The sequence below is a fragment of the Bos javanicus genome, chromosome 3, assembly GCF_032452875.1.
Source record: "Bos javanicus breed banteng chromosome 3, ARS-OSU_banteng_1.0, whole genome shotgun sequence".
NCBI classification, from domain to species: domain Eukaryota; kingdom Metazoa; phylum Chordata; class Mammalia; order Artiodactyla; family Bovidae; genus Bos; species Bos javanicus.
The window spans coordinates 112,652,747-112,669,037 of NC_083870.1; the positions used below are offsets into that span (position 1 = coordinate 112,652,747).

The 16,291-nt window shown below is 50.6% G+C and overlaps 1 protein-coding gene across 1 annotated transcript in view; it reads left to right on the plus strand.

Moving 5' to 3' along the window:
* The first annotated feature begins 8,404 nt into the window (after window positions 1-8,404).
* The window catches only part of EFHD1 (EF-hand domain family member D1), a 44,474-nt gene continuing 36,587 nt past the window's right edge, over window positions 8,405-16,291 (plus strand). The window contains exon 1 of the mRNA XM_061412628.1: window positions 8,405-9,210. Within this exon, the coding sequence (XP_061268612.1) occupies window positions 8,918-9,210 (293 nt within the window). The 5' untranslated portion in view covers window positions 8,405-8,917. The remainder of the gene's footprint in view (window positions 9,211-16,291) is intronic.

A 16,291-nucleotide genomic window follows, 5' to 3' on the forward strand; every position in this document is an offset into this window, starting at 1 on the left:
CAAAACACCCAGAACTCAGTGGTGTTCGTAAAGTGAAAGTCGCTTAGTCCTATTCGACTCTGTGACCCCACGGACTATACAGTCCCTGGGATTCTCCAGGACCAAACACTGGAGTGGGTAGCCGTTCCCTTCTCCAGGGGATCTTCCTCACCCAGGGATCGAACCCAGGTCTCCCACATTGCAGGTGGATTCTTTACCAGTTGAGCCACAAAGGAAGCCCAAGAATACTGGAGTGGGTAGCCTATCCCTTCTCCAGCAGATCTTCCCAACGTATGAATCTTTTACCAACTGAGCTACCAGGGAAGCCCTGTTGTTTTTACCACAATTCCCAAAGACACAGTGATGGAAAATGGCCACCACCAGTATATTGTATTCACGGACCCTCTGGGTCAGGAGCTGGGCATGGGGTGGTGGCCCTTCTCTGTTCCAGGAAACCTGGGACCTCCCCAGGAGCGACCCCGGTGACTGGGGTCGGAAGACCTGGGTCCCGGAGCCCACTCCCTAAATGACTTCTTTGCTCACGTGTGTAGTGTGTGGGATGGACTGGCTCCTCTGGGCCCGTGGACCATAGTCCCACCAGGGGCGTCTCTGGCCTGGCAACCTCAGAGTAAGCAGGCATCCTGCCCGGTGACTCAGGGTGGCAAGAACAAGTGTTCCCAGAAGGCAAGGAGGAAACAGAGAGGCCTTTCTTCATCTAGCCTCAGAAGCGATGTTGCATCACTTCCACCATACTCTCCCTCTCTCTTTTTGGCCGTGCTGGGTCTTCACTGCTGCTCTTGGGCTTTCTCTAGTTACAGCTCCCAGGCTCCAGAGCACGGGCTCAGGGGTGGTGGCACACAGGCTCAGGTGCCCCGAGGCATGTGGAATCATCCCAGACCAGGGACGGAATCTGTCCTCTGCGCTGGTCGATCAGGGAAGCCCTTCCACCGTATTTCCAGTCACACAGGCCCATCCAAGTTCAAGGGGTGGGGACACAGACCTCTCAGTGGGAGGGATATCAAATCATTTGTGGCCATGTTTCCAAACCACCACAGACACAGATGCAAAAAATTACAAAACCTGAGTACCCATCATGAGGGTATTGCTTGATGAAATTCTCCACCATGAACCACTGGTATTGTTACCAGCGAGATCAGGAAATAAAACAGTGTCTGAAAGCCCTCCTGTGTTCCCTCCCAGTCATTCCCCCCACCCTCATCCCCGATTTCTGACACGGCACGTTACTTTTGCTTGACTTGAACTGAATTGTATACTTCAAAATGGTTGATTGTGTGTTTTGTGAATTTTACCTTGCGTGCATGCTCAGTCGCTTCAGTCGTGTCCGACCCTTTGTGACCCTCTGGACTGCAGCCCACCAGGGCCCTCTGTCCCTGGGATTCTCCAGGCAAGAACACTGCAGTGGGCTGCCATGCCCTCCTCCAGGGGATCTTCCTGACCCAGGGATCGAACTCGTGTCTCTTAAGTCTCCTGCATTGGCAGACAGCTTCTCTACTGCTAGTGCCACCTGGGAAGCTCAAATGTTACCTTAACTTTTTTTACAAAGGGCACACAGTCCAGATGTACCAGCCAACATTATATCCGAAGGATCTCACCTCAGACGTTGCTTATGCAAGTCTTCTTGTTATGCATAACTTGATCAATCACTGATGCATGACTACTAATTAAGCTAATGACGTCAGAAATTAAAAAAAAAAGCATCGGTGAATATAGCAGCTCATTGACTAAACTGAATAATGTTCAAAGTGGGCCCTCATTGATGAAATGAAAAGTACTGTTTTTTTAAGCTATGTGGGTTGCTTTAAAATAGGTTAACCCCCCACCTACCTCCATACTGCAAAGGACATGAGAATCTGCCAAAATTTCTAACCTGCCCCTAAGGCTTGATTTTTATTAGCCAGCTTTCAGCCACTGATGTAGGAGGGCTTCTGGTTGTTTGATGATGGTCATAAGTAAGGCAAGGAATCTGGTCTCTAGAGTGTGTGCCGGCCTCTGGTGAAGGCTTTGGTTGGATTTTCTAAAAGGTGGTCAAGAGCTGGGACTTGAGACTTCATCAAATTTATAGAATAGGCTGTCTGAGCTAGGCTATGTCTGCTTGCTGGGGATGTTGGTTTAATAAATATCTTTTTTTTTTTTTTTACTTGCCTTGATGCTTAGGGGCTTCCTTGATAGCTCAGTTGGTAAAGAATCTGCCTGCAATGCAGGAGACCCCAGTTTGATTACTGGGCTGTGAAGATCCACTGGAGAAGGGATAGGCTACCCACTCCAGTATTCTTGGGCTTCCCTTGTGGCTCAGCTGGTAAAGAATCTGCCTGCAATGCGGGAGACCTGGGTTTGATCCCTGGGTGGGGAAGATCCCCTGGAGAAGGGAAAGGCTACCCATCCCAGTATTCTGGCCTAGAGAATTCCATAAACTAGTCCATGGGGTCACAAGAGTTGGACACGACTGAGTGACTTTTACTCTGAAGCTTGAGGAATACTAGTTCCCTGATCAGGGATCGAACCCTCGCCCTTGGCAGTGAAAGCGCAGAATCCTACCCACTGGGCTGCCAGGCAATTCCCATAATAAATAATTTTATGTTTAGGAGAATTTGGTCTGGGGCTGGCTTTCCTTATAACGTGATAACAAGAATGTGGGGGAGTAAACACCCCCCTAAACTTCTTTGACCAATACACTAACCAACCAAGTAAAGGCTGAGTTTTACCGGGTCAAACCAGTTTAGGTAAGTTTGCTCATACCCTTGCCCAAGTTTTCATCAGTTTGTTTTTCTTTTTAACCACTGCTCTGTAGGAGTGCCCAGTGAGGTTCTGGATACTTTGTTGCATTAGTTGATATCTTCTTCTGCTTTACATGTTAAACCTCCCATTACTTTTCCTTGCAATGTTGTTGTCCGGTCACTAAGTCTGTCCGACTCTTTGCAACCCCATGGACTGCTGCCTGCCAGGCTCCTCTGTCCTCCACTATCTCCTGAAATTTGCTCAGATCTGTGTCCTTTGAGTCAGTGATGCTGTCTAACCATTTCATCCTCTGCTGCCCTTTTCTTTTGCTCTCAGTCTTTCCCAGCATTAGGGTCTGTTCCAAAGAGTTGACTTTTCTGACTCTTTTGTGATCCCATGGACTGTAGCCCACCAGGCTCCTCTGTCCATGGGATTTCCCAGGCAAGAATACTAGAGTGGGTTGTCATTTCCTCCTCCAGGGGATCTTCCTGATCCAGAGATCCAACCAGAGTCTCCTGCATTGTGGGTGGATTCTTTACCATTGAGCCACTAGGGAAGCCCTGTAATGGTACAAAGAAACATGCCTAACTCAAGGACCCATTAAACATGCAACATAGAGTGATTATCGTTTTCACTGTAACAGAGTATGGAGAGTTTGATTTGGATGGTTTCATCTCCTTACTCCTTGGAAGGAAAGTTATGACCAACCTAGATAGCATATTCAAAAGCAGAGACATTACTTTGCCAACAAAGGTTCATCTAGTCAAGGCTATGGTTTTTCCTGTGGTCATGTATGGATGTGAGAGTTGGACTGTGAAGAAGGCTGAGTGCCAAAGAATTGATGCTTTTGAACTGTGGTGTTGGAGAAGACTCTTGAGGGTCCCTTGGACTGCAGGGAGATCCAACCAGTCCATTGTGAAGGAGATCAGCCCTGGGATTTCTTTGGAAGGAATGATGCTGAAGCTGAAGCTCCAGTACTTTGGCCACCTCATGCAAAGAGTTGACTCATTGGAAAAGACTGATGCTGGGAGGGATTGGGGGCAGGAGGAGAAGGGGGCGACAGAGGATGAGATGGCTGGATGGCATCACTGACTCGATGGACGTGAGTCTGTGTGAACTCCGGGAGTTGGTGATGGACAGGGAGGTCTGGCGTGCTGCGATTCATGGGGTCGCAAAGAGTCGGACACGACTGAGCGACTGGTCTGATCTGATCTGATCTTCCATGTTGCAATTAAATTTCAGGAAACTATCACTTAGGAGTTTTGGTGTAGTAACAAAGAAAAATGATAACCACAATTATCTGAAAAGACGAAACAAACATTCCCCCCTTTTCCATTTATACATCCAAATTTTCCATTTATACATCCACATTCCCAGCTATGGTTTTTCCAGTAGTCATGTATGGATATGAGAATTGAACCATAAAGAAAGCTGAGTGCCGAAGAATTGATGCTTTTTGCACTGTGGTGTTGGAGAAGACTCTTGAGAGTCCCTTGGACTGCAAGGAAATCAAACCAGTCAATCCTAAAGGAAATTAGTCCTGAATATTCATTGGAAGGACTGATGCTGAAGATGAAGCTCCAATACATTGGCTGTCACCTGATATGAAGAACCCACTCACTGGAAAAGACCCTGATGCTGGGAAAGATTGAAGGCAAAAGGAGAAGGGGACAACAGAGGACAAGATGGTTTGATGGCATCACCAACTCGATCGACATGAGTTTGAGCAAATTCCGGGAGATGGTGAAGGACAGGGAAGCCTGGCGTGCTGCAGTCCATGGGGTTGCAAAGAGTCAGACACGACTGAGCAACTGAACTGAACTGACATTCCCAGTGGTCTTCGGAAGCCTGGATTTTCTTCACAGATTTCAAAGAAAGCACAAATCACAGCAATCTAATGCAGAAACAGATGTGATATCCAAGTCTACTGTTAAGGCAGAGATGAAAGACGTGTGTGTGTGTGTGTGTGTGTGTGTTTGTGTGTGTGTGTGAAAGGCATGCAGAAATGTAAAACAATGTTGGTCTTCTCGCTTATACTATTTATGTTAATAGGTAATAGCTTATTGTTGTCATTTTAAAAAGAACAGATGTGTTGAGATATAATTCACATGCATAGACTTCACCCCTTTGAAGTGTATAATTCAATGGTTTTTATTATATTCATGGAGTTGTACAGTCATCATCACTATCTAATTTTAGAATATTTTCAATGTAATGAGGGATGGCATGAAGAGACTTAGGAAGAGCACACGACACTGACAATTACTTCTTTGGGAAGGACAAAACCTTTTGCTCTAAAACAAATCAAAGGCCTGAGATTTTGTCTTGTTAAAGAGGTTGATAATGCCAAGGTGCACAGGACTGAATGCCTCCAGAGATGGAAGCAGACCCAGGTTTCTGCTCACTTGGAAGCATTTTTCCCTTTCTGGACTTGGGTTCATTCTGACTTCCTAGGAACTTGCAGGTCCATACTTCCCAGAGGGCTGAGAGACTGGTGCCAACCCATCTAGGCTGAAGGGCATACCTGTTCTTGTCTGAATGCCACAGAACCACAAGAGACTGAAGCCTGCAGGGGTTTTTAGAGGGAGGACTGGCAAATTGTATTTTCCTAAGATGGTCACAGTGGAGGCTTCCCTGGGGTCCAGTGGCTAAGACTCCCTGCTCCCAATGCATGGGACCTGGGTTCAATCCCTGGACAGCAGATCCTGTATACTGCAACTAAATATCCCGAGGGCCACAGCAAAGATCGAAGACCCTGAGTGTCATGACTAAGACTTGGTGTAGCCAAATAAAATTTTTTTTTTTTTTTTAACGAAAAGAGAACAAAATGAGTGATTTTAAAAAATCAATAGATTTTTAAAATGAAGACAGATGATCACAATGACACATATCCCATCTCACACACTATTTTTAGATGATTTTATCATGCCTCCATTGAGGGGTGGAGATTTTATTTATTTTTGTATTTATTTTTGGCTGTGCTGGGTCTTCATTGCAGTGCTTTTCTTTAGTGGCAAGTAGGGGCTACGTTCTAGCTGCAGTACATGGACTTTTCTTGGCCATGGCTTTTCTTATTGAGAAGCACGGGCTCTAGGGCTTGTGGGCTTCAGCAGTTGTGGCCTGTGAACTCAGTATTTGTGGTTCCCAGGCTCTAGAGCACGGCTCACTAGTTGTGACATATGGGTTTTGTTGCTCTGCAGCATGTGGGATCTTCCTGGACCAGGGGGTCAAACCTGTATGCTCTGCATTTGCAGGCAGATTCTTACTCACTGGACCACCATCCAGGGAAGCCCAAGGGCTGGAGATGTATGTCCTCTCTCCTTCATGACTGTTCTGACCAATAGAGTCGAGCTGTGTGATTTCTGACCCTATTCATAAGAGGTGATGAAGCTTCTACCTCCCTCTCTCTTCCTTGCAAGCCCGTCCTGGGAACCCAGCGACCATGCTGGGAGGAAGCACAGGCTATACATAGGTGTTCTAGCCAAGCACCAGCCAGCGTCAGTCCATACCTGGGAGGGAATAAGTCTTCAGATGGATTCTCCCCTCCAGCCTCCGAGCTACCCCGCCTTGCACCAGGTGGGTCAGAGGAGGGACTTCCCCATGAAGGTCTGTCCAAAGTGAAGATTTGTGAGCAAAGTAAATGTGTTGTTTGGGCCTTAGGTTTGGGGATGGTTTGTTACATAGCAATAGGGAACTGAAAAGAAGTCCTGGAGGTAAAACACGTTTGATTTCCCCTGTGAAATGCAAAAGGGATTCTCTGATGGCTCAGACGGTAAAGAATCTGCCTGCAGTGCAGGAGACCCAGGTTCAATCCCTGGGTTGGGAAGATCCCCTGGAGAAGGGAATGGCAACCCCCTCCAGTATTTTTGCCTGGAGAATTCCATGGACAGAAGAAAGGTAAAATCTCCTGTACCCATCCCCCAGGAATGTTGGTGAAGTAATCACGGGATGACACAGGCAAAATAGTTTCGACTGCTCTACAGCTAACATAGCTCCCTTCTGGTACTGTTCCATTGCAAGCAATCATATTTGTTTTCTGGTTATAGCAATTCTGTGTGGTCATTGTAGAAAATTCAGAGAAGTGAGAATTAAAATAGTTGATGGAAATGGTTGGACTCCTAGCGTTTACAACGGTTAATAATTTGATCCTGGGCTTCTCTGGTGGCTCAGTGGTAAAGAATCCACCTGCCAATGCAGGAGACATGGGTCCGACCCCTGGTCTGGGACGATCCCACATGCCGTGGAGCAACGAAGCCGGTGCACCACAGCTACTGAGCCTGTGCTCTAGAGCCTGGAAGCTGAAACCACTGAGTCCATGGGCCACAACTCCTGAAGCCCTCGCACACTATAGCCTGTACTCCACAGCAAGGGACGTCACCACAGCGAGAAGCCCGAGCACCACAGTTAGCGAGTAGCCGCCACTTGCCACAACTAGAGAAAAGCCCACGAATCAACGAAGGGTGAGCACAGCTGATCGATAAATATAATTATTTTTAAAAATAATAATTTGGCCCCTTTCTCTTTTTTTTTACTGTGCATAGAAATGTATTTTACAAAATATGGGTCATATTTGCACAGTACTTTTGATGTGTGTGTGTGTTAGTAGCTTAGTCGTGTCCGACTCTTTGTGACCCCATGGACTATAATCCACCAGGCTCCTCTGCCCATGGGGATTCTCCAGGCAAGAATACTGGAGTGGGTTGCTATGCCCTCCTCCTCCAGGGGATCTTTGTGAACCAGGGATCAAAACTGTGTCTCTTATGTCTCCTGCATCCGCAAGAAGGGTCTTTACCACTAGCGCCACCTGCGAAGGCCGATAGGGATGTTAAAAAGATTTTATTTGATCACTTTATTTAAAAATTTAATTTTTCCCTAATTAAAAAAATATATATGTATGGGGCTTCCCAGTAGGGATGTTGAAAAGGTTCTATTTGATCACTTTATTTAAAAATTTAATATTTTCCCTAGTTTATATTTATATATATATATATATATATATATATATATATATATATATATATATATTCGGGAAGATCCCTGGAGGAGAGCATGGCAACTCACTTCAGTATTCTTGCCCACAGCCAGAGGAGCCTGGTGGGCTATAGTCCATGGGGTGGCAAAGAGTCAGACAGGACTGAAGGAATAAGCACACAGGCCTCTCCAGATGCTCAGAATCCCTGCCAGGACTCCCTTGGGCCCTACACACCCCAGTGCCAAAGGCTGGTCCTGGATCTCAGGTGCCCACAGCCAGCAGTGGGGACAGGCCCTGGGCAGCAGCCCCCAGGCAGTCAGAACAAAGTCAGGGCAGAGTCAGAACAGAGTCCTCAGGGGCAGAGCGGTGTTTACAAGATTTTTCTCAAAGCTTGGCTGACGTAACAGCCATCCACATCAGCCTTCCTTGGGGAGTGACGATTCTTTTTTTTTAACCGTGGTGTTAAAATGCTGACTTATTGCTTTATTTTCAAGCTTCTTTTTTACTTTCTTGCATCTCACAGGAAAAGTCAGAGTCCCCACAGTGGCGCTGGTGTCTTACCACAAGAGAGCCAGGAGTCCGTCTCGGCCTGCTTGCCTGTTTTTTTTTTTTTTTTTTCCTGTTTGCTTATTTGTTTTTAGTATTTTTAGTATGTTTTGGAAACATGTCTTTAGAGTGAGTGTTTAAAAGTCAGCTCGCCCTTCCCCGCGCTCCCTGAGGGCGCCTCCCTCTCCCAGACCTCGCGACCAGTGGCGGCGGGGATGCCACCCGCAGTCCTGGGGGCGCGCGGGTGTCACTCGGGGGCGCTCAGCTCCCCCACCCCCAGTCTGTCACCGGCCACGAGCGCCGGCAGTCGGGGCACTTGTGGGGGACGAGAAAGGAACCGCCAAAACGGTAGTGAAACTTTCGCCCGCTGCCGTTCCCAGAGGACCCCAGGGCCCCCGGGCCCCCGGGAGCGGGCGGAAAGCTCAGGGTTGATCCGAGGGTCCGCGCTCCATCCCGGGAAGCGCTCGGCCGGTCGACATCCCCGGGACAGGCGGGCACCTGTGGCCTCCGGGGCGGGCGGTCCCCGAGCCACAGCTCCTCCTTAAAGCCGCGGCTCCGCCCCGCCTGCCCACGGTTCCACCCAACCGCCGGGTCCCCGCCGTCTCGGCAAAGTGTCGCAGAGTCGCCAGCCGCCCAGGAACAAGCTGTCCGCCCAGTCCCTGAGTCTCCGGATCCACCGAGGCCATGGCCAGCGAGGAGCTCGCGAGCAAGCTGCAGCGACGACTGCAGTGGGAGGAAGGCGACAGCGGGCTCCAGCCCGCGCCCGGAGCCGCCCCAGACCCCGAGCCCCAGCCGCAGCCGCCCGCCTGGGCGCCCACCGCCAGAGCCGACGCCGAGCTGAGCGCGCAGCTGAACCGACGGCTGGACATCAACGAGGGCGCGGCGCGGCCCCGACGCTGCAAGGTCTTCCACCCCTACTCGGAGTTCCCGGAGTTCAGCCGCCGCCTCATCAAGGACCTGGAGAGCATGTTCAAACTGTGAGCGCTCCGCGCCTTGCGCCCCCGGGACCCAGGGACCCGAAGCCCCGGAGGGAGGGGTCAGTGGCGCTGGGTCGGTCTCTCAGAACCCCAGGCCCCGTTTGGGGTAGGACGGAGGGGGCCAATGCAGCGGTTTCTTTATCATTTAACCCTAACGCCCCCAAGATCCCGCACGCCCCGAGCGATCCCGGCGCGGTGGTGCTGGGTGATCCAGCCGGGCTGGGACACAGAGGGCAGGAGCTGCGGTTCTCCCTGACCCAGCTCAGAAGTTCGGCTCGGGCAACCGAGCCCGAGTCCTGGGCTCAGGGGTCCAGACGGCGGGTCCCGCCCCCTCCGTCGCCTGGCTCGGAGATTTTGCCCAGCGCGCAACTTCTAGGAAACCGAGACGCGCTGCGCCTCACCTGCCAACTTCATCTCCCGAGGGAGAAATTAGCCTTCTTTGTCCTTTATCTTTTAAAAACAGAGGAGTAAACTTATCCTTGGCTGCCGCGCGGGGTTTGATGTACCCGCGGAGACAGAGAACTGGGGGTTTGTTCAACTCGTCGCAGAAGATCAGTACGTTCCGGGAACGAGCGCGTTTGGGGAGCCTCCTGGGGGCGTCGCCTTGGCCGTGTTCCCCCTTCTTGCCTCTTGGGCAGGAGGCGCCCGTCGGAGCCGGACACGGCAGCTGGCAACTGGTCCGGCGGGGGCTCATTCCGGTCGTGCCCCTCGGGGGAGCCCCAACCCCGGGCGATGGAGGCAGCGTTGCCTGGCGGCCTGAACTAGTAGTCGGCCTTGTAGTCTGGCAGCTCCATGGGCCTCAGTTTCTTCATCTGGAGAGTGGGGAGAAAAAAATCATCCTGCCTTTTAAGGCCAGAAAGTATTTTGCACACCATAAGCTCCCAACTGAGCTATTAATATTTGTTGGAGAATTGCGCCAAAACCGGGAAATGCCTGGGGGGACCGGAGGCCGCCGGCCAGGTCTTGCTTGGGGCGTTTTAAAAAGCGCTTGGAATGTGTTTGTCCTACCCGCGGAGGTTCTATTTAAAGGCGCTGTGGCCGGCGCTGTGTGGCGCGAGCCTGAGCCCCTTCCTGAGGCCGGACTGTGACCAGCTCCAGCCTTGGCACCGAGGTCGGCAGATTGGTACCCGGAGCCACCGCGTCTCCTCGGCTTCCTCGACACCCTAATTTCCCGGTCCCTCGCTTCCAGGCTTTGTTCTCTGGAGTTAACACCTACTAAGTCGCTTCAGTCGTGTTCGACTCTGTGCGACCCCATAGACGGCAGCCCACCAGGCTCCCCGGTCCCTTGCCTCTCCAGGCAAGAACACTGGAGTGGGTTGCCATTTCCTTCTCCAATGCAGGAAAGTGAAAAGTGAAAGTGAAGGCGCTCAGTCGTGTCCGGCTCTTAGCGACCCCATGGACTGCAGCGCACCAGGCTCCTCGGTCCATGGGATTTTCCAGGCAAGAGTACTGGAGTGGGGTGCCATTGCCTTCTCCGGGAGTTAACACCTGGTGGGTCCAATTTGGGCTATTAAGGAGCCCTGGGGATTCCCAGGTGGCGCTAGTGGTAAAGAAGACATAGAAAAAAGAAAAAAAGTGAAGTGGCTCTGTCCAACTCTTTGCAACCCCATAGACTGTAGCCTACCAGGCTCCTCCATCCATAGGGTTTTCCAGGCAAAATTTCTGGAGTGGGTTGCCGTTTCCTTCTCCAGGAAAGAAGACATAAGATATGCAGTCTGATCCTGGCGGGGAAGATCTCTGGAGGAGGGCATGGCAACCCACTCCAGTATTCTTGCCAGGAGAATCCCATGGACAGAGGAGCCTGGCGGACTTCAGTCCCTAGGATCACACAGAGTCAGAGACGACTGAAGCGACTTAGCACAGCAAGGGAACCTGAGTCGAGGCAGAAGACTGTGACTGGGGCAGAGACTGAAAAGTGCATGGTTTGTCAGCACCCCTTTGACTTATTTGGGGATATGCCTTTCCTGGCATACTATTCCCTGACTGACTGCTCCCAGGGCCCAGCAGTCCCTCCCAGTCCAGGTGGCTTTAGAGAGGGCATCACAGGGACTGTCATCTTCCTCTTGCTCTGGGGTCATTCAGATTTCTTTCATTTATTTATTTTTATTATTATTATGTTTTTTCTGTAGAACAGTCTTTGAAAGGCTGTCTGTTTGTTGGCTGCCTAAGAGTAATAAAGGACGTCGACACAATCATGGTTGGATGGCATCGCCGACTCAATGGACATGAGTTTGAGCAAACTCTGGGAGTTGGTGATGGCCAGGGAGGCCTGGCTCGCTGCAGTCCATGGGGTGGCAAAGAGTTGGACTGAACTGAACACAGTCAGAGGGGCTTGGGAGATCAAGCAAGGTGGCACCGATGAGGAAACAGATGCTGAAGAAGGTCAAGCTAACGTGCAGGCAGTGTGTGCTGTAGGGGCCTGAAGAGCTGGCAGCCTAGTCAAGTGTGGGACTTCTTTCTCCAGAGCTACTGTGTCAGTCACAAGTCTAGATGGGGTTTTCTGCCACTTGCAACCAAAACTGGCAGAGACGGAAAGGGCATTAATGGGCTCAGGAAGTTAAGAAAAAAGGGCTGGTATCAGGTATGGCTGTATCTGGGAGCTCAAATGATGCCCTCAGAGGTTCATGTCTTTTTCTGAAGCCAGCTTCCTCTCTGTGTGGTCCCCATTCTCAGGTGGCTTATCCCTGGTGGTTGCAGTGTGGCCACAGCAGCTCCAGTAAGTCCAGTGGGAAGGGTAACCATAGCAAAGGCCTTATTGTGTGTGTGTCTTTTGTAGCTTTACTATTGTTTCTGGTTGGCTCTGAATCTATTGCTGCGGCCAGAGGAATTCATTGCTCTGATTGGCCGGGCCTGAGCCATGTGCCCCACCCCTGTGGTGACTGGCAGAGGGCTTGGCAGTGGGACTCTTACTGAGGAAGCCAGTGTGTGCACTGTGGTAAAATCACCACCTTCCCGTGAGGGCCGGGTAGCTGCTGTGACTGCCAAGAGCAGGGACCATTGGGAGAATCATGCTTTCCCTGATGGTGGTTTGGAAAGACCCTTCCCTCCCCTGCCAAATCTAGTGCTGTGCTGTGCTTAAGTCGCTTCAGTCGTGTCCGATTCTGCAACCCTATGGACTGTAGTCCTCCAGTCTCCTCTGTCCATGGGATTCTCCAGGCAAGAATACTGGAGTGGGTTGTCATGCCCTTCTCCAGGGGATCTTCCCTACCCAGGGATTGAACCCAGGTCTCCTGCATTGGCAGGTGGGTTCTTTACTGCTAGCATCATTTGGGAAACCCCGCTTAAATCTAGTATCAAGACCAAATTATTCATTTTGAGTTTGGAGAAGGTACAGACAGAGCCCCCCCACCCCACCCATTCCAGGGTCATTTGCTGTGATCGTGGGCAAGTTGCTTAACCACATCTCGCTCTTCATCTGTAAAATGCGGGCAGCTGTTTCTTTCAAGTTTTTTTTAAATTGAATTTTTTAAAATTTATTTTTGGCTGTGCTGGGTCTTCGCTGGTGCACAGGCTTTTCTCTAGTTGGCGGTGCCTGAACTTTTCCCCGCCATGGCTTCTCTTGTGGAGCACTGGCTCTAGGGCATCAGGCCTTCAGTAGTTTGGGCTCCCAGAATCCAGAGCCCAGGCTTAGCAGTTCTGGCTCACCGGCTTAGTTGCCACATGTGGGATCTTCCCAGATCGGGGATAGAGCCCACGTCTCCTGCATTGGCAGGCAGGTTCTTTTCCACTGAGCCCCCAGGAAAGCACTCTTTCAAGGGTTTAGTGAGAACTGAGTGAGAGGAGTGGGTGACGAGCACCAAGTCAGCCTGAGACATGAAACAGGGGCATTCTGCTGAGAGCCGTTCCCCAGCTTTGGCTCCAAGCCCCATGTCCGTGTCCGAAACCCTCCCCACCCTTCTACCCACACCAGCACAAACCAGGGACTCCTTGGCCCTGGCCCCCGTGAGCGTCCACCTGAGCGTGATGGGGTCCCCCACTCGGGGGTTCCTGCCCAGTTTTCTCCCCTGGGAGGCAGCTGAAATCTTGCTCCCCAAACCCCACCAGGGTCAGGAGCTCCCAGCCTGGGAGAGTTTGTCACCTGGACCCCTCTGACTCAGCTCTGCCCTTCAGTCCTCATCCCCCTCCTACCCGGGAAGGCTGCTGTGGGGCCTGGCATCTGAGGATTTGCCACCTGCTGGCCTGGCACTGCCACCTTCCTGTAGGTGCCCTTTGCAGTTGATGAGGTCCTTGATCCCAGCTTTGCTCACAGCTCAGCCCAGCTTTCCTGCTGACCCTCTTTCATGTTTCCCTCTTCCTGCTGTCCTACATGACTTAAAAAAAAAAAAAAAAACTGCATGACTTAAAAAAAAACTACATCTAGGTGAGTCCTCTTGAAAACCTCATTTTTGCTCACAGCCCCCTTCACATCTAGTCACTCCTGCACTGAACCTTTTCTGCAGCTGCTTTCTGAGGGCTGGGCAAGGAAAGCACTTCGTGGGGGTCTTCCAGGTACCTATGCCTCCCAGGCATGCCCACCCCTCCCCGACCCTCCCCCTGCCCTGTGAGTGTGTTGCTATGGCGTCACCTTATCCAGCCAGCAGCTGGTAATTGCCACCTGTCTGCTCCACCTGAAGCGTACCTCGTTGTTGTTGGTTTTCAGCCACTAAGTCACGTCTGACTCTTTGTGACCCCGTGGACTAAAGCAGGCCAGGCCTCCCTGTCCTCCACTATCTCCTGGAGCTTACTCAAACTCGTGTCCATTGAGTCAGTGATGCCATCCAACCATCTCATGCTCTTTCGTCCCCTTCTCCTCCCACCTTCAATCTTGCCCAGCATCAGGGTCTTCTCCAGTGAGTCGGCTCTTTGCATCAGGTGGCCAAAGTACTGGAGCTTCAGCTTCAGCATCAGACCTTCCAATGAATATTCAGGATTGCTTTCCTTTAGGATTGACTGGTTGGATCTCCTTGCAGTCCAAGGGACTCGCAAGAGTCTTCTCTAGCACCACAGTTCGAAAGCATCAGTTCTTTGGCACTCATCCTTCTTTGTGGTCCAACTCTCACATCCGTACGTGACTACTGGAAAAATACCTCTTCCTCCCTTTTTCTACTTCCTTTGCTTTTTATGCTTAAACTGAAAAAAAATCGTGTGAAAAATCTCAAAGAACACATAACACATTAACTTGTTTTCCGAGCTTTCCATATTTTATCCATTGCAGAAGCAGTGTTGTGAGACTGTTAAGAACATGAACTTGGATCCAGGCTCCCTGGGTTCAAACCTGACTCTACCACTTGCTACTTCAAAGGTTACTTTAGGCAGGTTGCCGGAAGGCTCTGTGCCTCAGTTTCCCTTTCTGTCAGGTGGGGATAGAATGGCACCTGGCTTGTGAGATTATTGTGGGAATTAAATGAATTCATGTATGTGAAGCAGTTAGTGCAATGCTTGGCCCATGGTGAGGCCAGTAGGTTTGAGTCACTAATTTTCACAGCTGTAATTTGGGTGGATATGCAGATTCTGTGTTGTCCGTTTTGTTCAACAGTTTGCAAACACTTTGCAATGGCTGCTTTATCCTTTGAAGCTGATTTCTCCTGCAGCTTGAGCTGTGGAGTGCGGACACGGAGTGTAGATGTGCGTGGCCACTTGCTGTCTTATCGGTCCCTCTGGGACTGCACCCAGGGGGTTTGTTGAAGGGATGAGTGGATGTGAGTCCTAAGGCTGCTGTGGTAAGGACCTCAAGCTGGTGCCTTAAAACAAGAGAGATGTGTTTTCTCCCCATTCCGGCAGTTGGAAACCGAAGTCACGGTGTCAGCTGGGCCATGCTCCCTCTACAGGCTCTGGGGAAGAACGCTTTCATGCCTCTCCTAGCTTCTGGTGGTTGCCAACAATCCTTGGCATCCTGGGCTTATAGACACATTACTCTAGTCTCTGCCTTGATAGCCGCATGGCATTCTCCCTGTGTGTTGTCTTCATGTGGGCTTCTTGTGTAGACACCTGTCATTGGATTTAGGGCTCATCTGAATCCAGTGATTTCATCATTTTTTTTTTTTTTTGGTTGTGCTGGTCTTCGTTGCTTTGGCCAGGCTTTCTCTCGTTGTGGCGAGCGCTTCGCAGGCTCCTGATTGCCGTGGCTTCTCTTGGTGCAGAGCTCAGGCTCTAGTTGTGACTCCCAGGAGTTATGGCCATGCTCAGGGACGTGGGGGATCTTTGTTCCCCAACCAAGGATCAAACCCTCACCCCTGCAGTTGAAGTGCGGAGTCCTAACCATTGGACCGCCAGGGAATTCCACAGTATGGCTTCGTCCTAATTCAATTTATCATGTCTGCAAAGATCCTATTTGCATAGAGGTCACATTCTGCAGGTCTGGGTGGCTGTGAATTTCGAGGGGACCCCCTTCAGCTCATTACTGAGGGCGGGCAGAGGTGTCCAGTTGCTGTGCACCGTGACTGTCGTCCTGGCCTCCTGGGAGAGTGCAACAGTGGGGAGGCCCTTCCAAGGAGCCCTCACGCCAGCGTCTTAACCACGTTCGGCTATTTAGGTGATTTAGGAATGTCTGAGAGGTAACCCAAGCCAGAATGATTCCTGCCCCAACAGAAGGGGGATCAGATGGAGTTGCCATCTAACTGCAAAAAAAACAAACAAAATCAGCAGAAAGCCCCTACTTGTGCCTGGAGTGCACTTACTTTCAGCAAGAATTTCATTTCTAATCAGTCTCTAGATCCATACTGTGATGTCGCCTTTGAGTTCACCCAGAACCGGACTTGACCGGATCAGAGTATGCCCATTCTTTTTGTCTGGGACTCTACTCACATAGACATTGCAAAACGTGCTTTGATCTCTTAAATACTATTTAAAAGTATTTTGCCTAGGGATTTCTTACATTTTCAAGGTTTTAAAAACCGCTGGATTCTTGCCAGCCTGTGAACACAGTGGATCCTTGGAGTGGGGGTCTTTGTCTTTATATTGTTGGGACCTGGTGTGTTGTAGAAGAGAGAGCATTTTCTAATGAGTGTGGGAAGCCAGAGGCATCACCAGCCCGGCCAGAAAAAGTTCCCCTTCCATCTCCAAGTGTGTTACTGGATAGCCTGGGCCCAGAGAATAGTGGCCT